The 25,519-nt window shown below is 46.4% G+C and overlaps 1 protein-coding gene and 1 pseudogene across 2 annotated transcripts in view; both read right to left on the reverse strand.

The window, feature by feature from the left end:
* LOC308159172 (kinetochore protein NDC80 homolog) overlaps positions 1-5,875 on the reverse strand; it is a gene marked incomplete at its 3' end in the record, with an annotated part of 25,099 nt that extends 19,224 nt beyond the window's left edge. Inside the window, exons 1-4 of the mRNA XM_080532921.1 lie at positions 5,772-5,875; positions 4,884-4,967; positions 3,847-3,973; positions 760-932 (exon numbers count right to left, since the gene is read on the reverse strand). Coding sequence (XP_080389047.1) covers positions 760-932; positions 3,847-3,973; positions 4,884-4,967; positions 5,772-5,872 — 485 coding nt within the window. The 5' untranslated portion in view covers positions 5,873-5,875. The remainder of the gene's footprint in view (positions 1-759; positions 933-3,846; positions 3,974-4,883; positions 4,968-5,771) is intronic.
* A 2,862-nt stretch (positions 5,876-8,737) lies between these two features.
* Positions 8,738-25,519, reverse strand: part of LOC308159173 (nipped-B-like protein B) — a 30,701-nt pseudogene continuing 13,919 nt past the window's right edge. The window contains exons 8-20 of the transcript in view: positions 24,787-24,927; positions 23,979-24,072; positions 23,449-23,603; positions 16,687-16,777; positions 15,406-15,576; positions 14,901-15,091; positions 14,277-14,384; positions 13,618-13,821; positions 10,815-10,961; positions 10,396-10,638; positions 10,148-10,269; positions 9,333-9,507; positions 8,738-8,921 (exon numbers count right to left, since the gene is read on the reverse strand). The product of the transcript in view is annotated as a nipped-B-like protein B (transcript). The remainder of the gene's footprint in view (positions 8,922-9,332; positions 9,508-10,147; positions 10,270-10,395; positions 10,639-10,814; positions 10,962-13,617; positions 13,822-14,276; positions 14,385-14,900; positions 15,092-15,405; positions 15,577-16,686; positions 16,778-23,448; positions 23,604-23,978; positions 24,073-24,786; positions 24,928-25,519) is intronic.

Here is a 25,519-nt window from a genome sequence, read left to right on the forward strand (position 1 = left end):
ACACACACACACACACACACACACACACACACTAGGGCTGCAACTAACGATTATTTTGGTAGTCGACTAATCTGTCGATTCTTTTTTCGATTAGTCGTGATTAGTCGTGTGGCTTTTCGCTGCGCGTAAATGGCGACGCAGAAGCATAAATCCGGCTTAACTAGCTATCTAACCTAACGTTACGCCAAGCTACAGCTGCTCACAGAGCTAGTTGATTGGCTAGCTAGCATTGCTGGCTAGACTACAGACAGCTCACGTTAGTAGGCTACGCTTGGCGCTGTTTATCTTACAGACAGCTCGCTGGTGGACTCAACATAATTGAAATAGCATTCACTTATCAAGCATCATTCATGATCATCCACCATGACTACCTGGTATTTTAATAGCGACCACCCCTCACTTCATTTCATCTCGCGTTCTCCTGGCTTCAACATGGAAAACCCCTGCTACGTAACGTTACATACAAGCGCCTTACCCAGCTGATTCTTGCATGGCTCCCGTTTAAAAAAAAAAAGTAAAACAAAAAATATATATATTTTTTTTTTTTTAAATATACGATGCGTCGACACTAAAATTCCACGTCGACGAGTTTTTATGATCGACGTCGTCGATTATGTCGACTAATCGTTGCAGCCCTAACACACACACACACACACAGACACAGACCCAGACACACACAGAACCACAGACACACACAGAACCACAGACAGACACACACACACACACGACCTCTGGGCGTGTCAGAGCGGCGTGACTCACCCCAGGTCTCTGAGGATGCGGGGGATCTCCTCCTCCACCTTGGAGCTGGGCACCAGGAAGGTGGGGTCCAGCAGGCAGTAGATGAACTCAAAGATCTTCAGGAACTCCTTGGTGGAGGGAGAGGTGAGGGCCTTGGTGGACATGGACCCCTGGAAGCCCCTCTCTGACAGGAACTACAAGGGAAGCAGAGGTGGATTAAGACAAGTTACCGCTGCTCGTGTGTTGGGTTAGGGCAGTGTCTCTCAAGGTGTGGGGCACGCCCCCACAAGGGGGGGCAATGGCATTCCTGGGGGGCGCGAGAGACAGATAGGAGGTCAACAAGCAGGGTTCCCACACCTTCTGAAACATCAAATTCAAGCACCTTTCAAGGACTTTCAAGACTCGATTCCCTCAAATTCAAGGACCCAACGCGGCAGTTTGAGACAGATCTAGCCACAGCACAGCAAAACAACATATTGTGAAATATTTGTAAAGTTAAGCAATACATAGACTTATTTACTACCGTAATTTCCGGACTATAAGTCGCTCCGGAGTATAAGTCGCATCAGTCAAAAAATGCGACATTAAGAGGGAAAAACATATATAAGTCGCACTGGACTATAAGTCGCATTTATTTAGAAATATATTTCACAAAGTCCAAGACCAAGAACAGACATTTAATCTGGAAAGGCAAGTTTATTCAACTACACAATAGCACATAGAACAACAGGCTGAATAGAAGTATGTTAACATAACACATTAACAGTTATTCAGCAACACAATAGCATAAAGAACATACCTGGGAGGCTGAATAGGCCAAATGAACATAACAAGCCAGCGAGTCCAACAAGCAAGTTACCAGTAAGCAAGTTCACCAAGCTACCGTTTGCTTAGCTTCAACAAGCTAATGTTTTAGATAACTTCTTCAGGGGTATAGGAGCAGCATATAGTTGTCACAAGCCCAGAGCGGCCCAGAGCGCCCTCTGTCGGCTGTAGACGGTAATGTTTACTCCTTGGTTCATGTCAGTCAGTATGAAATTCTATATATATTGACATATAAGTCGCACCTGACTAAGTCGCAGGACCAGCCAAACTATGAAAAAAAGCGCGACTTATAGTCCGGAAAATAGTAGTTGACGAGCTAAGTAAAACATCTTTGAATATTATTAAAACATTTTTGAGAGAGAGAGAGAGAGAGAGAGAGAGAGAGAGAGAGAGAGAGAGAGAGAGAGAGAGAGAGAGAGAGAGGGGAATTCAAGCACTTTCAATGACCCATCATGTCTATTTTCAAAAACTTTTAAGACCTTGATTTTTTTTCCTCTCAAATTCACAAACTTTCAAGGATTTCAAGGACCTGTGGGAACCCTGACAAGTTACAATCAGCTTCTGACCTGTTCCAATCGTAGCCTAGCTGTTCAAAATGAAGGTATTTCTAACAGGGACACTGACAGGGAAAAGAAAAAACAGGGTTGCCTGCCACGCTTGCCTTGAAATCATTTTCCATACCACATCTTGATTTTCCAGGTACCATGTTTTGTGATGATATCTAGACCGTTAAAACTTTCCGCCCCCGCCCGTCCACCACACCGGCCCACCCCCAGAGGACACCTGACTACTTACTTGATTTAAAAGATGTGCCGTCTAGATGTGCAGTCTAGTCTAGATGTGCGATCAGCTCTTAAATGCTTAGAGATAGTTCGCTGTCTAACCAGTGTTTTGATAGCTCAGTGTAGATGTATTAAACTAGAACTAATTTCCAGCCTAGAACACCACTGGGCTGAAAAACTTGGTTCCCTAAAACGTATAGGTGATGGTGGTGATTCCAATTCATCAGAGCAGTCATACGTCATCTCCCTGTCATCAGAACGATCACGCCCCCTTTTGGGTGGCAGAATTGTTAGAGGTTTGACTTGCGGTCAATGCAAATGTATGGTCTTTGCTACTTTTATACGTTAAAATAAGAAAACAGTATTGCTTTTTAGCAATTAGGAGCCCAAATCAGATGGTGTCGTTGCCGATCAATGATCTACGTCGTTATATATTTTAAAAATCATGAAATAGAGGTTGATGTGTGTCCTTTCAGTCTGCCTCTGCCTATGTGGCTGAACGACCCTAACCCTGAGATGTCATATAACCCTAACCTGCATACAACTACCTTATTGAATCTCCAGATAATGTATTTCTGACATCACTTGCTGTAGTTAAGATACTTTATTTTTCTGTTTTGGTAGTCTGTCCAATGTGACACTTGCCCTCCTCCACCGGCCCTAGTTTTGGATCTAGCTTGCTGTTCATTATTTTGATAATAAATCATAGCTAGCTAGCTATAACATCTTCATATAAAATATATACATACACACATACATATACTATATATACCATACAGGCTAAATACTGATCACATGGCAAATGCATCATCTATTAAAGTAGCAAAGATCACACATTTGCATTGACCGCCAGTCAAACTTCTACCACTTCCTGAGTAAATCCAACGTTCCTACGCTGAGATATGACCGTTTTAGCACATCAATGTTTGTTTGCAACAATGAACCATGTGCTTGCCAACCAACATTGATAAAGCCACATTTAGAACAGCCACAGACAGTTCCAAGCCAACTACTTACATTTGAGAATAAACTTCAATTATTAAATGTTTTAGAAAGCCTATCAAATTTTCCAGGACAACACAATTTTTCCATGTACATTTTCGATTTTGCTCAGTTTCCATGCCTTTTCCAGGTATGGAACAGGGCTTAATAATTTCCATGTTTTCCCTGTTTTCCAGGTAGCGTGGCAACCCTGAAAAAGCCAGAAAATCTAAATGCTTAGAGTAGGGATGCACCGAAAGTCGGCCACCGAATGTATTCCGCCGGAAATAGCAAAAAAAGCACTGTGGCAAATGTTATCGCCTGTTTATGTATTGTAGCTAGCACGGTAAATGGACTGCACTTATATAGCACCTTATTCCAGAGCACTTTACAACGGCTCACTGGGAGCAATTTGGGGGGTTCCGTGTGTCTTGCCCAAGGACACCTTGACGACACGTGGCCAGCCGGGGATCGAACCGCCGACCGTGCGATCATTAGAGAGCCGTCGGCTGCCCCGTACCTCGCACAGCTGCCTGATGCACTGCTGGACGAAGGCCTTGTCGTGGAGAGGCCGGACGTCCTTGAGCTTCTCTGGGCCGCCCAAGGCCCCGAAGGCGCTGTTACGAGCCATACCCGCCCCGCTGGTCCTGCAGAGAGAGCAGAACACCGTCAGAACACACAGACCTGCTCACCTGCTCACCTGTTCACCCAGACTACGGCCATCCTACTGAAACAGCTCCATTAACGGCCGGTTTCACAGACAATGCGTAATCCTAATCCTAGACAGGTAAAACCATCTTCAATGGAAATTACTATCATTTAAAAAAAAGTAAATTTATGTTTTTAGGTTATTTCTGCTTTATTGGGATAGAGACAGTATAGATTGGCAGGAAAGGATGGGTGAGAGAGAGAGAGAGGAGGATAGAGACAGTAGAGATTGACAAAAAGGATGGGTAAGAGAGAGAGAGAGGAGGATAGAGACAGTAGAGACTGACAGGAAAACTGTGTGAGAGAGAGAGAGAGAGGAGGATAGAGACAGTAGAGACTGACAGGAAAACTGGGTGAGAGAGAGAGAGAGAGAGGAGGATAGACAGTAGAGACTGACAGGAAAACTGTGTGAGAGAGAGAGAGGAGGGATGACATGACAGGATAGGTCAATGGCCGGAATCAAACCAGGGACCCTGCGGTTACATTGCATGCACCTTAGTGAGTGAGGGGGGCGCTTAGTGGCGTAGCGCACTATGGTGTCAGCCTTGTAATCGCAGGGTCCCCAGTGCATGTCATCCCTCCTCTCTCTCTCATCCATCCTTCCTGTCAATCTCTACTGTCTCTATCCTCCACTCTCTCTCATCCATCCTTCCTGTCAATCTCTCCTGTCTCTATCCTCCTCTCTCTCTCTCATCCATCCATCCATCCTTCCTCTCTCTCTCTCTCTCACCCATCCTTCCTGTCAATCTCTCCTGATTCTATCCCATTAAAGCAGAAATGCCCTTTTTTTTAATTAAAAGACATGAAAAACAGAGTATTTCAGTCTTCACGTGGCTGAGCTCATCTTACCGATTTCCAAAGAAACTGGTCCTCCTCTCCGAGGTGCCGGACTGGGGCTTGGGTATACTCAGCTTGCCGAAGGACGGTTGTTTACTGCGATGAAACAAAAGAATAGCAAATAATGCAATTCAATTCAACTTCAAGATGCAGTGCACTAGGAACATGACGTGGTATTCTACCATGATGAACAAGCTCCAGTAAAATACAACATACAACAGCAAGACGACAACACAACAATACTCAAGACAAAATGTACAGTACCAATATGAGTGAAATAAATATACTGTACAACTAAGTGCGAGAACATGTAAAGTGCAAGGTGCGATGATCAGGAGTTATTGAGGAGGGCTGTGTGGCTTTGGGGAAGAAACTGTTCAAGTGGCGTGATGTTTTTGACCTGGTGGCCCTGTAGCGCTGTCCAGAAGGGAGTAATGCAAACAAGCTGTGAGCTGGATGTGATGTGGGGGGTCAGCCACAATCTTGCGTTCTCTCTTCAGTGATCTGCAGCTATGGAGGTCTGTGATGGGAGGCAGGGGGCAGCCCATGATCCGCTCAGGTAATATAATACCTATCTTGTTGAACTTCGACCTTCAGGCTTACTGTGTATCTGACATTACATTTACATGTTGGGAATTTAACAGACGCCTTTATCCAAAGTTACAACAAAATACATGTGACTAAGTACGTGTCCACCAGTCATAGCAGGACAGAGTAACCTATACTCAGAGCAGGGGCCATTGGCAGTCGTAATGCTAGAAGGACGTTTTTTATACGATTTTTAAGTTGTTGGTTTTTTTACATGATCTAGGCTCGACTTTAGCATAATAGCCGCCTGGATTTTCAACATCCTGGATGTGTGACACAGCTGTTGTTGTTGTCGTTGTCGATGAGACTCACTTCTGGGGTGTGGCGTACATCATACTCATCCTGTTACCGTCGTTGTTCACCCGCTGGGGGAGGAGCTCCGACAGCCTGGGGTTGCTGGAGGCACGGCGCATCCTGGATCTAAACACATCCACACACAAATATGATGTGCAATATGACAACCCATGTCGTTGTATGGTGCCTGTACTGTATTAATGACAATAAAGACCATTCATTCATTCATTCATGTGCATGTAGGGTGACTTCGGCTGGTGTGGGACACCTAACCTCCAGTGTGTTTATGTTCTCACTAAATCTACTTTACATTTTCAATCATTCGATTTAGCAGACAGACATCCATGCTAAACCTATAGTAAAAGACCCGACTTCACCCTACACCACCAGGTAGAGCGTCACATAGAACCTCTCTCTCTCTCTCTCTCTCTAAAGATAAACACTGAGAAAGTACTCTCTTGTCTAATGTATTCCTAGTTTCCATACCATTTAGCTACGAACAGCAAGTCCTTTTTTAATACAAGAATATTCACAAAACAGGAACGATAGAAAAAAACTGTTAACCCCAAACAATTCATTCATATTTAAGACAGAAGATTACATTCCACAGGTGTGTTTAAGATAGAAGATAGAAGATAGTGAATTACATTTCACAAATGTTTGTTTTGTCAAAGATACATTAAGGCTGGAAAAGATTCTGCTAGCATAGCGCATGCGCACTGGGTCTGATGTGTAGCTTGCTAGATAATCGGCTGGCGTTGGCTTTTAACAATTTCGCAACTAACTTCATCTCTAAGACCTAGTTAGCTCTCTAGACTTCACTAACGTTAGAGGAGCTGACGTCTGTTATCGTGTTAAGCTTTAATAACCTGTATGAATTACGCACCTTTCCATTTTCTATAACTTGATGTCAGCCCGTTTGAAAGCACCTCTCTCGAGCGTCTGAAGTCAAAACAACCGCCAAAACAACCAACGGTGTTGACGTCATGACGTTCATTTGTTGGTTGACGTTTTTACGTTGTTCGTTTACGTTGACGTTCGTTTCAACGGAATGTCTAGTAGTTCAAAAAGTGTTTTTGCCTACCAAAACGCAAACGCATGTAATTCCAACAATAAATTCATTTGTTGTGAACGTTATATATCGTGGAAAAGTTCATTATTTTCCATAATTTAATTCAAAAAGTAAAACGTTTATGTATTCTAGATTCATTACACACAAAGTGAAATATTTCAAGCCGTTTTTGATTTAATGTTGATGATTACGGCTTACAGCTCATGAAAATGAAGAAATCCAGGATCTCAAAATATTTGAATATTACATAAGACCAATCAAAAAAAGGATTTATAATACAGAAATAACCATTCTGACCTTCTGAAAAGTATCAATACTTGGTCGGGGCTCCTTTTGCATGAATTACTGCATCATCAATTCATCAGCGCAATTGCGCGTCATCTGCCTGTCATCAGAATGATCACGCCCCTTTTTGGTTGTGAGTTCAAATCCCGCCTGAAACCACACCACTACTAGTGTGCCCTTGAGCAAGGCACTTAGCCCTCAGTTACTCCAGGGGGAATGTCCCTGGAATTCGTAATTGTAAATCGCTTTGGATTAAAAGCATCTGCTAAATGGCAAAATTAATTAATTAATGTGTGCCTCTCCACTCTTCCTCCAGACTCTGCTGATTTCCAAATGAAATGCGACATTCTCCACAGGCCGATTGCCTCCATGCTGCGGCGCATTGATGCAGTAATTCATGCAAAAGGACCAAGTATTGAGTGCATAAATGAACATACTTTTCAGAAAGGTCGACATTTCAGTATTACAAATATTTTTTTTCTATTGGTCTTATGTAATATTCTAATATTTTGAGATACTGGATTTCAGATTTTCATGAGCTGTAAGCCGTTATCAACATTAAAAAAAGGCTTGAAATATTTCACTCTGTGTAATGAATCTAGAACATATGAAAGTTTCACTTTTTTATTTAAATTACAGAAAATATAGAACTTTTCCACAATATATATATTTTTTTTTTTAGATGCACCTGTAGATAATAATATGCAAATTAAATTCCCTTGAAATCCCTAGTGAACATGTGACACTTTCACAAGTGACAAAGAGAAGTAGAACATTTATTGCAGTATTTGTTCCACCAAAGCGGGATGGGACCCCTCGCCCCCGTTATGACTAGGGTGACCTAACACAACAAAATCTACATTTACAAAATACCCTCCTGTCAGATACTGCATGCGTGGTTTTCGAAATAGAATAAATTATATCCAGAAGATTCCGCCATTGTACAGCATGGTGAACAAAAAGTGAACAAAAACAAAAATAAAGTTTCTCAGAAAAAGATCTAAAAGAGCTAAAAAGAAAACCATAAGGAGCTAGTAGTTTAAACTCCAAAAACACTTTAATAGGAACATCAAAAAGACTAATTTTCCAACATTCACTTGAGGTATTATTCTTTCTTTTTTTTTTACAGCTTTTTTTCTGAGATATAAACATTTGAGTTTTTGTTGTGTTAAACTATGATACAGTAGGAATAGAAATTAAACAACTATGTTCTGCTGCACAACAGCGAAGGAACTCCCACACAATGTTTTTTTTGGGGAACATTTCCCTCTTTCTCAATTCTCCTCTCCTCTTCCTCCTCTCCTCTCCTCTTCCTTCTCTCCTCTGAAACCTTAATGCCTCCTGGATCCAACTTTTATGCATTTTTTTTTCATCACAAACAAATACAAGCAGTCTTTCTAATATAATATATTTTCTTAGCAAGAATTTACGCATGTAAAAGTATGTAGTGTCAAATATTCTTGCAACTCTGTGTTTATAAAAAAAGAAAAGAAAACAAAAGGAAAACAAAAAAGGTTAGGAATCCAGTGAAGTTTGGCTGTGGTGTTGGAGGTGGTGTGTGGGGGGGGATTTGGTTTTTTTGGGGTTGGGGGTTGGGGCTGATAGTAGAAAGTAGCAGTAGGGTTCATTAGCTGGCAGTGCCACCGTCCCTGGCCGAGTAGAGAGACCGTAAAGTCTGCGCCATTTTGTTGGTCAGTTTGTGGTTGCTGGTCAAGGAGATCTTCTTGCAGATGATGTCAGACTCCTTGATAGTGTCCACCCGAGGCTTCGCCCTCCTCGTCTGGGTCCAGGTGCTCCATCAGCATCTTGAACTGGGGAGGGAGGGAGGGGGAGAGGGAGGGTGGAGGGAGGGAGGGTGGGGCGAGAGAGAGAGAGATTGGATACTGTACTGAGACTGGCTGCTCTTGGAGAGAGGCTGGCAGAGGGTTAATTCAGAGGGAATCTGGCTTTACACAACATTACGAACGCTTGAACAGTATAATCACAGTAGGAGCAATAAAAAATAGGGGTTTTTCCAGACTATCCTCCTCTTAATATCAACACTTAATGTCCAGGTACTGCTTGACTATCCTCTTAATATCAACACTTAACGTCCAGGTACTGCTTGACTATCCTCTTAATATCAACACTTAATATTCAGGTACTGCTTGACTATCCTCCTCTTAATATCAACACTTAATATTCAGGTACTGCTTGACTATCCTCTTAATATCAACACTTACGTCCAGGTACTGCTTGACTATCCTCTTCTTAATGTCGTGAGTGAGGGTCGCGCCGGTCAGGTTGTTGGACAGGAAGTCGATGGTTTGGCGAGGGTTGAAGTGGACTGTGCTCTTCCTGTTGACCGCTTTGTCGTAGATCTTGGCGGATTCCGTTGGCGAGTACTTCTGGATTTTACTGCGGGGGAGAAGGAAATGACAGTGTGTGAGAGAGGGAGTGAGTGAGGGAGTGAGGGAGGGAAGGAGTGAGGGAGGGAGGGGAGGAGTGAGGGAGGGAAGGAGGGAGGGAGGGAGTAAAAAGGAATTCTCCATTTCATATGAGTGATCAGCAGGTTTGTCAAGTCTATGAGATCGAGTGAGTGTTGAGTGCTTTAAATGTGCTTATTTTGCAAATGAGAAAGTACAGATATTTCAACAATACAGATATTTAAAGTGTTCAGATATCTGATGTTTCACCGTGTAAACGGATTATTGGGTTTGTCAATGTTCAACTGTTGAATAACTTCAGATAAGTTACCTCAGATAAGTTACCTCAGATAAGTCTGATTACCTCAGATAAGTTACCTCAGATAAGTTACCTCAGATAAGTCTGATTACCTCAGATAAGTCTGGCTGGTGTCTCACCTGTCTGGTTCAGATATCTGTTTGATACTCATTCTCCCTCCCTATCCCTCTCTCCTCTCTTCCCTCTCCTCCCCCCCCCCTCCCTCCCTCCCTCCACCCCTCACTCCCTCCCCTCCCTCCCTCCTCCCCTCCCTCCCTCCCTCCCCTCCCTCCCTCCCCTCCCTCCCTCCCTCCCTCCCCTCCCTCCCCCTCACCTGTCAGAGAAGCCGTAGAGGTTCTTCAGGTGCTGTTTGAGGACCTGCAGTAGCAGGATGCCCTGCGAGGCATTGGCGAATTCCAGCAGCGGGGCGGCGTTGTCGGGCAGCAGCCTCATCACCTTGTCCAGGTCCTCCACGTCCAGCTCCTCCAGGTCCGACTCCTCCTCCTCCTCCTCCACCTCCTCCTCCTCCTCCTCCTCCGAGCTCAGCTGCTCCCTCCGTTTGGCCTTCTTGGGCCTCCGTACCACGTCTTCGTCATCGTCGTTTTCTTCGTCCTCGTCTTCGTCGCTCCGGGCCGAGTGTTCGCTGTTGTTGTTGTTGTTCCTCCTCTTCCTCCTCCTCTCTTCCGTCGTCGTCGTCTCCTCCTCTTCCTCCTCCTCCTCCTCTCCGTCCAAGCCGCCGCTCTTTTTCTTCTTCCACTCCCCCCCCCTCTCTTTCTTCACCTTCTTCTTCTTCTTCTCTCTGCGCCGTGGCTCCTTCAGCAGAGACTGGGGGAGGGGGAGGGAGGGAGGGAGAGAGGGAGGGAGGGAGAAGGGAGGAGGGAGAGAGGGAGGGAGAGTGAGTATCAAACATATACATGCCATGTCTGACATGACACAGACAGAGTGATTTCAGTCTTTAGTGTAAGGGATTAGGTTTGCTATGTGTGTGTGTGTGTGTGTACCTCTCTGAAGGTCTGCAGCAGGTTGGATCCAGACACAGACAGGGTGATGTCTATGTGGTGCATGATGAACAGGGGCTCGTCCTGGCTCTGGAAGGGGAAGCAGGCCAGGTTGTCTGCGATGAACAGCAGCATGTTCACGTCCGTCTTCTGCCAAAGGTACACAGGTAGGTACACGTACACACACACACACACACACACACACACACACACACACACACACACACACAGACAGACAGAAAGACACACAGACACAGACACAGACACAGACACAGACACAGGCACAGACACACACACACACACACACACAGACACAGACACAGACACAGACACAGACACAGACACAGACACACACACAGACACAGACACAGACAGACACAGACACACACACTGGTCAATACAACAAATTGTTACTGCTTTCACCAGCAGCAGCAGCTGTCTCACAAAAAAATTCACAAAAAAGTACCTGAACCTTCGGGAGCTGGTTTCTCTGGCTGCTTTTAAAACGCTCTTAAGTGACATGATGGACTCAAGCACTTCTGGCTGCAAATGTTCTGAATGATGATGGTTCTGTAATTCGTCCTTTGTTTTTATTTTAAACTGTTTCATGTTTGTTTCATGTATGTATGAATGAATGAATGAATGAATGAATGAATGAATGAATGAATGGACTTTATTGTCATTGCTACAGTACAGGTACCAAACAACGAAATTTAGGAGGGGTGGCTCCCCTGGTGTTAGGAAAGGGAAAAAAAAAAACTTTTAAAAAAATCACAAGAAGGGAAGGAGCTGGTTTACATAAATAAAGGCTATGTACACTATCCACTGTACTATACTGTACAGAGAGACAACTAGGGTTGTCATATTGCACAATAGTATTGTTTCACATTTATTTAAAGTGTCACAGTTTGCAGGCTTGAAATGTACATGTTTGTACATGTTTGTGCCTCAGCACTACACCTGATTTCAGTCCAGCAGCTGCCATACAATCCGTCCAGACTGTCCAGGGCCCAGAACTTAGGTCTTTGCTGTGTTCAGGGCCTGGACGGCCCTGTGGTAGAAGCTGTTCTTCAGTCTGTTTGTCTTTGCGGCCAGGGTCCTGAACCGCCTTTTCGAGGGCAGCCTGGTAAAGTGTTCGTACCCAGGGTGGGTCGGGTCCCTGGAGATCTTGGAGGCCTTCCTGAGACAGCGTGTGTTGTACAGCTCTTCCAGAGAGGGGAGGGGGGCGCCGGTGATCTTCTGTGCTGTTCTCACGACTCTCTGTAGCGCATTTCTCTCCGCTGTTGTGCAGCTGGAGAACCAGTTGCAGATGCCGTAGGTGAGGATGCTCTCCACTGCGCCGCGGTAGAAGGTCACCAGTATCTCCTGCTTGCTGTGTTCCTTCCTGAGGACTCTCAGGGTGTATAGCCGCTGTTGTGCCCTCTTGATGGTGCCTTTTGTGTTGTCCTTCCAGGTCAGGTCATCCCGCATGTGCATCCCCAGGAATCGGAGGGTTGAGACTCTCTCCACGCTCTCTCCGTCGATGAGCAGGGGCTGGATCTCAGACTTTTTCCTCCTGAAGTCTACAATGATTTCCTGGGTCTTTGACTTGTTCAGCAGCAGGTTGTTAACCTTGCACAGCTTGCTCAGTTGCTCTACCTCATCCCTGTACGCCGCCTCGTCCCCCCCCGAGATGCATCCCACCACGGTGGTGTCGTCTGCAAACTTTACGATGGAGTTGCTGGGGTGGACGGGGGTGAAGTCGTAGGTGTAGAGGTTGTAGAGGATGGGGCTTAGCACGCAGCCCTGTGGGGACCCAGTGCTGAGTCTGAGAGCTGTGGAGGTGTGGGGGCCCACCCGCACCCTCTGGGGGCGGTCGGTCAGGAAGTCCTTGATCCACGCACATATAGAGTGTGATAGACCCAGGTCTAGTAGTTTGGTCACTAGCCTGTCTGGAAGGATGGTGTTGAAGGCGGAGCTGAAGTCCACGAAGAGCAGTCTCGCGTAGCTGTTTCCCCTCTCCAGGTGGGATAGAGTGGCGTGGAGAGTCGTCGCGATGGCGTCCTCTGTGGACCTGTGGGCTCTGTAGGCGAACTGGTATGGATCCAGGTTGGGCGGGAGGCGTGTGAGTATGTGGGCCCGGACTAGTTTCTCGAAGCACTTCATGATGATTGGTGTGAGTGCCACCGGGCGGTAGTCGTTTAGGCAGCTCACCGTGCTTTTCTTCGGGACTGGGATGATAGTTGAGGTTTTCAGGCAGGGTGGGATGGTGGCCTGGGACAGGGACTGGTTAAAGATGTTGGTGAAAACCCCGGCCAGCTGGTCGGCGCAGTCTCTCAGCACCCGTCCCAGGACGCCATCCGGCCCCGAGGCTTTCCTGGGGTCCACCGCCTTCAGTACGCGTCTCACTTCATGCTCTGTGAGGGTGAGGCTGCTGAGAGCTGGAGAGAGTGGTGTTTGTGTTGCGGTTACCTCCGTTCGCCCCTCGTCGAAGATGGTGTCGTAGAAGGTGTTCAGCTCGTCGTAGAAGGTGTTCAGCTTTCCCGCCAGCAGGGAAACCCTGCAGTTGTCAAGCTGTTGTAAAAGAGAGTTTTAAAATCTCAGTGAGTTTTTATTCCTGGTTAAATAAAGGTTAAATACAATTTAAAAAAATGTAACAAATAATAATATATACATTTTTTTTTTTTTTTTAAATAAACATAAAACATGTAAAAAGTGTATTCATGGTTAAATAGAAATTACAAGTAAAAAAATTAAAATGTACAAGTTTTAAATTGAAAAATGAAAAAATACAAATAAAACATGTCAAAATGCGGGGGTGACTCACGGAGCTGTCGTCGAACAGGTTGAGCAGGGAGATGAGGAAGGCGCGGCGGTGCTGGCGGTTGGGCCGGACCATGGAGAAGAGGTGGGCGCAGAGGGCCGAGGTGGTCTCGTCCTGGCGGAAGCCCCGGATGATGCAGCTCTTCCGGGACAGAGCGATGGCCTGCTGCACCTGGTAGGACATCTTCATGCCCGCTACCGCCTTCATCTGGGGGGGGGGGGGGGGGGGAGGGAGGGAGAGAGGGAGGGGATTTGTTTATTTAATTATTTCTTTCTCTCTTTTTTTAGGAGGCAGGCGAATTTACAAGACGTGCCAACTAGTGGTGGTTGTGTGTAAGTAGCAGCTTCCCATTGTAAAGACTATGGTCATGTGACCCCCGAGGCGGCTCTTATAGTAGGTAACATAGACACGGCTCTTCTAGTGTTACGCACATTTTACTAACATTGTTTCACCTGTCTGTCTGACGCAGGTTCAACAACACTGTTTCCTGTGTGATGCGTTTCCTGTACGTGGGACCTACTGTGTGTGTGTGTGTGTGTGTGCGTGTGTGTGTGTGGGGGACCTACGTGGATGAAGCCGGTGTGTGTGCGTGTGTGTGCGTGCGTGTGTGTGCGCGCGTGTGTGTGCGTGCGTGGGCGTGTGTGTGTGTGTGGGGGACCTACGTGGATGAAGCCGGGGTACTTCTTGTCGATCTCCACCAGCTGCTGGTCCGCCTTGTTCCTCATGCTGGGCTCCGGGTCCGTTCCCATGGCGATGAGGTAGGGAACACACTGCAGAGGCACGGCACGCTTAGGTGTACAGCACATCTCATACAACAGGGGGGTGTGTTTACCTGTACAGGTGTGTGTTAGAACACTCAGGTGTGTGTGTGTGTGTACCTGTACGGGGTGTATGACAGAACACTCAGGTGTGTGTGTGTGTGTTTACCTGTACGGGTGTGTGTTAGAACACTCAGGTGTGTGTGTGTGTGTGTGTGTGTGTGTGTTTACCTGTACAGGTGTGTGTTAGAACACTCAGGTGTGTGTGTGTGTGTGTGTGTTTACCTGTACAGGTGTGTGTTAGAACACTCAGGTGTGTGTGTGTGTGTGTGTGTGTGTGTTTACCTGTACAGGTGTGTGTTAGAACACTCAGGTGTGTGTGTGTGTGTGTGTGTGTGTGTGTTTACCTGTACAGGTGTATGACAGAACACTCAGGTGTGTGTGTGTGTTTACCTGTACAAGGTGTATGACAGAACACTCAGGTGTGTGTGTGTGTGTGTGTGTGTGTGTGTGTGTGTGTGTGTGTACCTGTACGGGGTGTATGAGTCCCTGGTTGAGTGTGAGGGCGATGACGTTGAGGGCGAAGTGTCTGACGCTGGACTGCGTGTGGAAGAAGGCCTCCAGCACCTGCTTCAGGTACAGCTGCATGATGGAGCTGCTCATCCCCGACGAGATGTCCCCCATCTCCTTCAGGTCCTCCTGCTTCGACAGCTTCTTCCCTGAGGACCATGGGAAATGGTCAATGGACTGACTTATATAGACTGACTTACATAGACTGACTTACATAGAGGACTTAGACTGACTTACATAGACTGACTTACATAGACTGACTTCCATAGACTGACTTATAGACTGACTAACATAGACTGACTTACATAGCGCCTTATTCCAAAGCGCTTTACGACGGCCTCTCATTCACCCATTCAAGGCGCCGGCCCGCTCAATGGGAGCAATTTGTGGTTCAGTGTCTTGCCCAAGGCCAAGGGGGGGGCTGGGGGGGGTATAGGCCTGGGTTGGGGGACTGGCTACTCACAGTCTCTGTCAGCGTCCTGCATGCGTGTGTCCTCCTGCAGGTAGGTCTGCAGGGTCTTCAGGATCTGGATCTTCAGGTTGACGGAGCTGCCGCGGTCCGCCAGGATGCCGTTGTACAGCGTCTTCACCTCGGGGCAGAACATCTGGCTGGGGTGCATGATCACCAGGAACCCTGGAGGGGGGGGGGGGGGGGGGCAGGGGGAGGGTTGGGGGGGGCAGGGGGAGGGTTGGGGGGGGCAGGGGGGGGGGAAGTTAAAGAAAGACAGAAAGCTTGCAGCGCAATAATAAAACATAGATTTTTGGAAACAGTTTTTGAGTGTGCAGAAGCTGCTTCTTCTTTTCGTTCAGTTCGATACTCTTCAGCTCCAGCAACCTCAGATAAGTCTGATTACCTCAGATAAGTCTGATTACCTCAGATAAGTTACCTCAGATAAGTCTGATTACCTCAGATAAGTCTGATTACCTCAGATAAGTTACCTCAGATAAGTCTGATTACCTCAGATAAGTTACCTCAGATAAGTCTGATTACCTCAGATAAGTCTGATTACCTCAGATAAGTTACCTCAGATAAGTCTGATTACCTCAGATAAGTCTGATTACCTCAGATAAGTTACCTCAGATAAGTTACCTCAGATAAGTCTGATTACCTCAGATAAGTTACCTCAGATAAGTCTGATTACCTCAGATAAGTTACCTCAGATAAGTCTGATTACCTCAGATAAGTCTGATTACCTCAGATAAGTCTGATTACCTCAGATAAGTTACCTCAGATAAGTCTGATTACCTCAGATAAGTTACCTCAGATAAGTCTGATTACCTCAGATAAGTTACCTCAGATAAGTTCCCTCAGATAAGTCTGATTACCTCAGATAAGTTACCTCAGATAAGTTACCTCAGATAAGTCTGATTACCTCAGATAAGTTACCTCAGATAAGTTACCTCAGATAAGTCTGATTACAGATGAGCTGAGCGGTGGTATTGTCACTATTTTGATACTGAGTGGATGTGAAACAAGTTGAGTTGTGTTTTGAGTGTCTCGGTGAGTAATCCCCACTACTACCTAGTTAGTGTAAAGTAGTGGGGATTTCTCACTGAATCCATTGCACTGCAATGTTTTGGCTGGACTAGCGAGTGTGTCGTTGACTTTCAACAACGTTTATATTTATTTACATTTTTCAGAATAAAAGTCTGAACATTTTTGATCGGTTGCCGACTTGTTCCCTCTTTCACCAGCTGCTGTCTGTCACGCAGGGTTCAGCCCATCTTTGTTCTGTGTGTTTACCTAAGCCGATGATGGCCTTGGTCTGCACGTCCTCGTCCTCGTTCTTGGTGAAGTACAGCAGACACTCCAGAACCTTCTCTTTGATCACCACCTGGAGGGACGACAGGAAACAAACACACTGAGACCATGGCTGGTTGGTTGGTTGGCTGGTTGGTTGGCTAGTTGGCTGGTTGGTTGGCTAGTTGTTTGGTTGTTTTAACTCTTCATGTTTTGCAAGTTATAATTAAACACTAACACTTCCATCCTTCCATGTCTTCTTATTAATTTCTATTGTCTTATTAAATCTAACTAGGGGGCAACAGAAATAAGAGCAATAATCATGGAAAGGAAAAAAAAGTTATGAAGAATTTAAAAAGAAAAAAAGAAAAGAAAACTATTACTAAGAGTGTTCTGAGCAAGCAATGTATCCTTGTGTCTTTTTTGTGCTATCCTACCGTTTTGCCCCATGGATATAACTTTGTTTGCTGTTTCTCTTGTCTTATTTACATGTATTAAGTGTTCTTTTGTAGTATATTGAACCTTGGCTATTCGGTTGTTAAGTCGTGACGTGTTTCCGGGTCCAACGTTGGCTGAGGCGCTCTCTTCGAAATGCCTCAGTAATAATAATAATGCATTATATTATATGAATATATTATATATTACATTATATTATATATAGCCATATTGAGCCTAAGGGCTCAAGATGGCGGCGCGCACAGACGCGCGGCTTGGAGTGGCTTCAACACTGGTGTTTTTTAGTGTTTTTAAGTACATTTGTATGTACATTTTTATTTTAGTACTTATAGGGAACGGTTGTGTAAATAGTACCTACAGCAGACTAGACTTACTAGAAGTTGGTGCGCAAAACGAGGGGACTGTAACGGCGGAGTTCTTGAAACAACGGAGGATTCCACTCGACGTTGCCCGGTCGCCGGGTGAAAAATACTACGCTCTCCCAACACTCAAGCGCAAACGTCGGAGGTGAGACCGTAAGCAACGCCGAGGACGAAGGGGGGGCCTGCTAGCCAGGCTGAGGAGAAGCCCGAACAAACCTGCTTTGCCGAGTATTTTCCTATCCAACGTCAGGTCCCTGGCTAACAAGATGGACGAATTGAGACTACAGGTCGTTACAAATAACATCGTGGAAGATAGCTGTGTGATTATTCTCACAGAAACCTGGCTAAATGACACTATCCTGGACTCCGCGGTAAGCCTGGAAGGGAGAACCCTACACCGGGCAGACTGGACTTTGCTTAGTGGGAAGACCCGCGGAGGTGGGCTCATTATATCTACGAAGGACAGCTGGTGCTTAAACACGAAAACTGTAAGTAGCCACTGCTCCCCAAACCTGGAATACTTGACTGTTAAATGCCGACCCACTTACCTCCCGAGGGAGTTCAACGCAGTGTACATTACATGTGTTTACATAGCACCAAACGCAGATGGTAGCTTAGCATTGGCGCGGCTATATGACGTCATCAGTGGTGAACAGAGCGCGGACCCACAGGCAGTCCATATTATTGCCGGAGACTTTAATCATGCCGACCTGAAAGTAGTACTACCCAAGTTCTATCAGCATGTTAAATGTGCAACAAGAGGAGAAAAACACTGGATAAGGTATACACCAACATCAAGCGTGCTTACAAGGCTAGACCGCTAGCTCATCTAGGCATGTCTGACCATGTGTCAATCCTCCTGATTCCAGCCTACACTACCATGAGGAAAAGTGCTCCCATCACCACTAAGACTGTCAGAACCTGGCCAGAAGGGTCCGCTCCACTGCAGATCTGCCTAAATGACACCTCATGGCAGGAATATGAGCATGAGGACCTGGAACAGTTCACGTCGTCGGTTCTGAACCACATAGTGAACTGCACCAACTCAGTCACCGTGGACAAACGGGTCCGGGTCTACCCCAACACGAAGCCATGGATGACTGGGAAGGTCCAAAAACTGATCAATGAGAGGGACAACGCCTTCTTCGCAGGGAAGGGCACACTGCTGTACAGCACCACCAGGGCTAACCTAAAGCGCGGCATCCGGGAGGCCAAGGCAGACCACAGAGAGAAGATTGAGGAATGCTTCCTGAGCAACGACTCCAGGCGGGTGTGGCAGGGGGTTCAGCACATGACAAACTTCAGAGCCAACAGGCTCACAGCCGCAGAGGACGACCCCCTGCTGGCGGAAAAGCTGAACTCCTTCTACGCCCGGTTCGACGAGGGGCGAACGGAGGTAACCACAACACAAACACCACTCTCTCCACCTCTCAGCAGCCTCACCCTCACAGAGCATGAAGTGAGACGCGTGCTGAAGGCGGTGGACCCCAGGAAAGCCTCTGGGCCGGATGGCGTCCTGGGACGGGTGCTGTGGGACTGCGCCGACCAGCTGGCCGGGGTTTTCACCAACATCTTCAACCAGTCCCTGTCCCAGGCCACCATCCCACCCTGCCTGAAAACTCAACTATCATCCCAGTCCCGAAGAAAAGCACGGTGAGCTGCCTAAACGACTACCGCCCGGTGGCACTCACACCAATCATCATGAAGTGCTTCGAGAAACTAGTCCGGGCCCACATAGTCACACGCCTCCCGCCCAACCTGGATCCATACCAGTTCGCCTACAGAGCCCACAGGTCCACAGAGGACGCCATCGCGACGACTCTCCACGCCACTCTATCCCACCTGGAGAGGGGAAACAGCTACGCGAGACTGCTCTTTGTGGACTTCAGCTCTGCCTTCAACACCATCCTTCCAGACAGGCTAGTGACCAAACTACTAGACCTTGTGACTATCACACTCTATATGTGCATGGATCAAGGACTTCCTGTCCGACCGCCCCCAGAGGGTGCGGGTGGGCTCCCACACCTCCACAGCCCTCAGACTCAGCACTGGGTCCCCCCAGGGCTGCGTGCTAAGCCCCATCCTCTACAACCTCTACACCTACGACTTCACCCCCGTTCACCCCAGCAACTCCATCGTAAAGTTTGCAGACGACACCACCGTGGTGGGCTGCATCTCGGGGGGGGACGAGGCGGCGTACAGGGATGAGGTAGAGCAGCTGAGCAAGCTGTGCAAGGTTAACAACCTGCTGCTGAACCAGTCAAAGACCCAGGAAATCATTGTGGACTTCAGGAGGAAAAAATCTGAGGTCCAGCCCCTGCTCATCGACGGAGAGAGCGTGGAGAGAGTCTCAACCCTCCGATTCCTGGGGGTGCACATTAGGGGTAGGACGATTAGAAAATGTCATGTCACGATTATCGTGGGCAAAATAATCGCGATCCACGATATTATCGCGAGAATTTAAAAAAAAAAAAAAAAAATAACTTTTTTTTAGAATGCCAATAAAACACACTGTAATCACTTTAACTTAGATTTTGTTGTATTTTTATTGAATCATGTTAATAACATTAACATCATTTTAAAAACATCTTGACAAAAATCAAAATCTTTAATAAAATCTTAAATAAGGTAATGATAAATTATAAGGTATCACTGCATAAATAAAGGAAAAAAATACTGTCAAACAAAACTTGAACACTGACACTTTTCTGTCATCAAACTGAGTGCTAGCCTTGTGGCTTAGAGACTTGAAAGCTTCAAGATAGGTTAAAGTGCAAAAATGTCAACATGTTCACTTTTTCGGAGAGGTGTGCTCGGAGAGGTGTGAGTATGTGCCCACTGGCACTAAAATGTGCCCACTGGCACTAAACACTCTCTCTGAAGGAACACTAGTTGCAGGTATGCATAGAAGCCTGCGGGCAACCCTGGAAAGGTGAGGCAATGGACACGGGGCCGATGCAGCCATGGTGAGAAGGCTAGCATACGTTAGTGACTGACTGACAAGGCTGACTTGACAGTCACGTTACCCATGCAGGCTGAACAATCACGCGAGACACATTTCTGTGAGGATATTCGCGCGCGGCTCATGTGAGAAATCTCAATTATATTACTATTTATTTATAACATACGATTATGACATCCTCCCTCTCGCCAGTTTGGGGCAACATAGACTTCTCCCCTGGTGCCACGGATAGGGGTTTCAAGCGGTGGGACAGCAAAGGGATGGTTACTATCGGACATTTATATGATACGGAAATACTACTTTCATTTGACCAATTATGTAAGAAATATGACCTACCACGAAATGAGTTTTTCAGATACCTTCAGATACGAAGTTTTTTAAATAGCCAAAAAGACACTGGCCTCTGTCACCAACCCTCTCCGCTGGAGGAGATAGTCTCTGCTGGAAAGACGAGAGGCATTCAGGGGCTTGGGTATAGAGCACTTTCAAAATATGATAAAGGCAAACCTGCATTTACGCCCAAAGACTGGAATAATGACCTGAACATTAATACTGATGAAGCAACTTGGTCACTAATATGGCAATCGGCAAACGACATCTCAATCTGTAATAGGACGAAGGAAACGCAATTTAGACTACTACAACGTTTGCAGATTACTCCCCAACTTAGACATAAAATGGATCATAACAAATCGGAAATGTGTACAGTGTATTACCGAGGTTGGGAGCTTTGTTCATTGTGTTTGGACTTGTAGATATATAGATGATTACTGGAAAGGTATAGTGGATAAAATTCATCTAATTCTAGATGTTACATTGGATAAGGACCCCATGTGTCTATTGTTTGGGTTGCCAGACAAACAACTTAAAAGTATGCATTCCAAAAGACTTCTGTGTATCTTCACTTTTTGTGCAAGGAAAAATATATTGCTGAAATGGATAGACTGCAAACCACCTACAATAGCTGGATGGTACAAGGTAATTTTTGATATGATTCCTATGGAATATCTGACATATAGGTCTAAGTGTAAGATAAAGACATTCTATAAGATTTGGTCTCCGTTCTTAGATTATATTGGTACCAGACTGGCTGCCATTGTAATGAAAGGTTTGGTGGATTACACTCAAGAAAGTACACAAGACTAATGTGTAACAGATCTACAATGTATGGGTCACAATATTATTTACTGTGCTGGTGTTGTGCTGCCGCTGTGTTTAGGACTGTAAGACATGGATGCTGTCTCCGATGGGGGTGATCCCCCCCATATCATATATTATGGCATTTGTTGTGTCATTTTCTTTTCTGTTTATTTCTGATATGTGACATTGCCTCCTCCCCCACTGTTTTTTTGTTTTTGTTTCGTTTTCAAACATTTTCTGTTTATGGACAATGTACTGCATAACAAAGTGCAAAACTAGTTTTCTACTATTAATGGGACAATAACCTCCCCCACGGATACTAGTTGTTGTTGTTATGTCCTGTTGTGTACATGTCTCTGTGAAACTCAATAAAAATATTAACCCAAAAAAAAAAAAACACATAGGTCACATACATTAATACATACAATAAAAACAGACAGACAAAGCAGTGTTTATAAAATGTAGTGCCTATTTAAAAAGTCCAGTCATTTAAAAATAATAATTAAAAAAAAAAAAAAAAAAAAAAAAACGATTATGACGATTATTCAACTAATTAAAATTCTCCACGATAAAGTTATCGCGGGTGTTTTTATCGCGATTAACGATAAACACGATAATCGTCCCATCCCTAGTGCACATACAGGATGACCTGTCCTGGAAGAACAACACAGCAGCCACCATCAAGAAGGCACAACAGCGGCTCTACTTCCTGAGAGTCCTCAGGAAGGAACACATCAAGCAGGAGATAATGGTGGCCTTCTACCGCGGCGCAGTGGAGAGCATCCTCACCTACTGCATCTGCAACTGGTTCTCCAGCTGCACAACCGCAGAGAGAAATGCGCTACAGAGAGTCGTGAGAACAGCCCAGAAGATCACCGGCGCCCCCCTCCCCTCTCTGGAAGAGCTGTACAACACACGCTGCCTCAGGAAGGCCTCCAAGATCTCCAGAGACCCAACCCACCCTGGGTACGAACACTTTGCCCGGCTGCCCTCGAAAAGGCGGTACAGGACCATGGCCGCAAGGACAAACAGACTGAAGCTCAGCTTCTACCCCAGGGCCATCCAGGCCCTGAACACAGCAAAGACCTAGGTTCTGGGCCCTGGACAGTCTGGACGGATTGATGGCAGCTGCTGGATTGAAAAAATCAGGTGTAGTGCTGAGGCACAAATGTGTACATTTCAAGCCTGCAAACTGCGACACTTTAAATGAATGTGCAATAACACTATGTGCAATATGACAACCCTAGTCGTTTTATCTGTACAGTATAGTATAGTGGATAGTGTACATAGCCTTTATTTATGTAAACTAGCTCCTTTCCCTTCTTGTTTTTTGTTTGTTTTTTTTCTCTTTCCTACCACCAGGGGAGCCACCCCTCCCAAATGTCGTTGTTTGGTACCTGTACTATAGCAATGACAATAAAGACCATTCATTCATTCATTCATATATAGCTGCAAAGTTTGCAGGAAAAGCACTATACAAATAAAGTTATTATTATTATTATTATTATTATTATTATATAGCACTTTTCCGAGGCTCAAAGACGCTGACAATATGGTGAAAACAGGGAAAGTGCTGTGTCCCTTGTTGTATCAATAGATCAGAGTCTAAAAAACTGTCATTCTACCGCTGTAGTACACTGGTACTCTGGTGCGGGGAGTTTCTGGTTTGGACCCGGAAATTGCTAAACGTCACGTTTGACGTCAGACTTAACAACCGAATTGACGTTAGTGGAACTCTGTACAAGCCTTCTGGGCTTCCTTCCCTCCTTGCACTGTTTTTTTAAAATCACTTGCAAAATAAATAAACTAAACTAAATAAAGGTTAATGAAAACAAAAGCTGTCACCTTGGTGCTGCCCTTGAACTCCTCGAAGTCGAAGTCGAAGTGTCGGCAGAGTGCGCCCACGGTGAACAGCGAGCGCAGCAGGAGGGGCTTGCCCGCGGCCAGCGTGGCGCTGCTGGGGTCCTCCTGGTGCTGCGTCTTCAGCCTGGTCAGCACGCCTGAGAGACAAAACGAACACACCCTCACATTTAAACACAGAAAAAACTACTTTATCGTATCTTCTACCATGTCTTTCGAATTCATCCCCAAGGGGTAGTTACATTGGGCGCATATAGGGTCAGGGTCGTCAACAACAACAACAACAACATATATGACAGGACGCGTCACTCATCACGTCACAGTAGGTCATTGTGGTTTGGGTTTCTAGAGGAAAAGACAGCACTCAACATTCCTCCACTTATAAGATCCGAAAACAGCTGTAATAGCTCACTAGCTACACACTGTGACTTTAACAAGACAAAAGCAACATCAGGACACGGTGTGTGTTGTGTGTGTGTGTGTGTGTGTGTGTGTGCGTGTGTGCACTCTCTTACCAAAGTATCTGTTGAAGCAGGACCACACAAACTTGTAGTTGTGCGTCACCTTGTTGACTACAGCCCCTAGACAGCTGACGCAGTGTTGGACCACCTGGTGGAGGGGGAAGGGGGGGGAGGAGGGGGAAGGGGGGGGAAGGGGGGGGAGGAGGGGGAAGAGGAGACATTCAGTTTGGACAATTACCATGTCTGTCATTAGTCAAATCATCTGTCAATCAATCCATCCGTCTGTCTGTCTGTCTGTCTGGCCGTCCATCCATCTATTTATCTATTCGTCCATTGATCCACCAACCCACCCACCAATCAGTCTACCTATCCATCCATCCATCCAACCCTCCATCTATCCATTGGTCCACCAGCCCACTCACCCATCCATCCACCCATCCAACCATCCACCCATCCACCCATCAACCCATTCATCCACCCACCCATCCATCTATCCACCCACCCAACCATCCACCCATCCATCTATCCACCCATCCATCCATCCACCCAACCATCCACCCATCCATCCATCCACCCATCCATCCATCCACCCATCCACCCATCTATCCATCCACCCATCTATCCATCCACCCATCTATCCATCCACCCATCCATCCATCCACCCATCCATCTATCCACCCAACCATCCACCCATCCATCCATCCACCCATCCCTCCCTCCCTCCCTCCACCCACCATCCCTCCCTCCCTCCACCCACCCACCCACCATCCACCCATCCCTCCCTCCACCCATCCCTCCCTCCACCCACCCTCCCTCCCTCCCTCCTCCCCCCCTCCCTCCTCCCTCCCTCCCTCCGCCTCACCGCCATGCCATATTTGAGGATGAGATTCATCAGGTCTTCCTCTATGGTGGTGAGGAAGGTCTCGCTGGGGTGTTCCATCAGAGGCACCACCAGCTCCAGGATCTTGGCCACGTTGCAGATGACCATGAAGTCACTGGCGTTCTGCACACAGGGGGAACACAGTGTTAACACACCCTCACACACACACAGCACAGTGTTAACACACCCTCACACACACAGCACAGTGTTAACACACCCTCACACACACGGCACAGTGTTAACACACCCTCACACACACCCTCACACACACACAGCACAGTGTTAACACACCCTCACACACACAGCACAGTGTGTTAACACACCCTCACACACACGGCACAGAGTTAACACACCCTCACACACACACACACACAGCACTGGGAGTCGTATGCTGAGGAGACTGAAAGAACGTCAGCTGGCCTGCCAGACCCAGACACAGCCGATCTGGATACGGCCTATGCAGCCTACTGCCAGGTCCTTCTGGGTGCGGCAAAGAAGACCATCCCACGTGGCTATAACAGGAATTACATCCCAGGTTGGGACGAGGAATGCAGCCGCCTTCTGTGCGACCACCAGAGGGCTAGTGCCAGAGAAGAGGTGGACGTGACTGCAGCAGCACTGCTCCAGAAGCTGGATATCACCCGCAGGGCCAGATGGACAGAAGTTGTCGAATCAATCGACTTCACCCATTCTAGTCGCAAGGCGTGGCAGACCA

Source organism: Nansenia antarctica, assembly GCF_963989245.1.
Source record: "Nansenia antarctica genome assembly, chromosome: 5".
Classification (NCBI taxonomy): Eukaryota; Metazoa; Chordata; class Actinopteri; order Argentiniformes; family Microstomatidae; genus Nansenia; species Nansenia antarctica.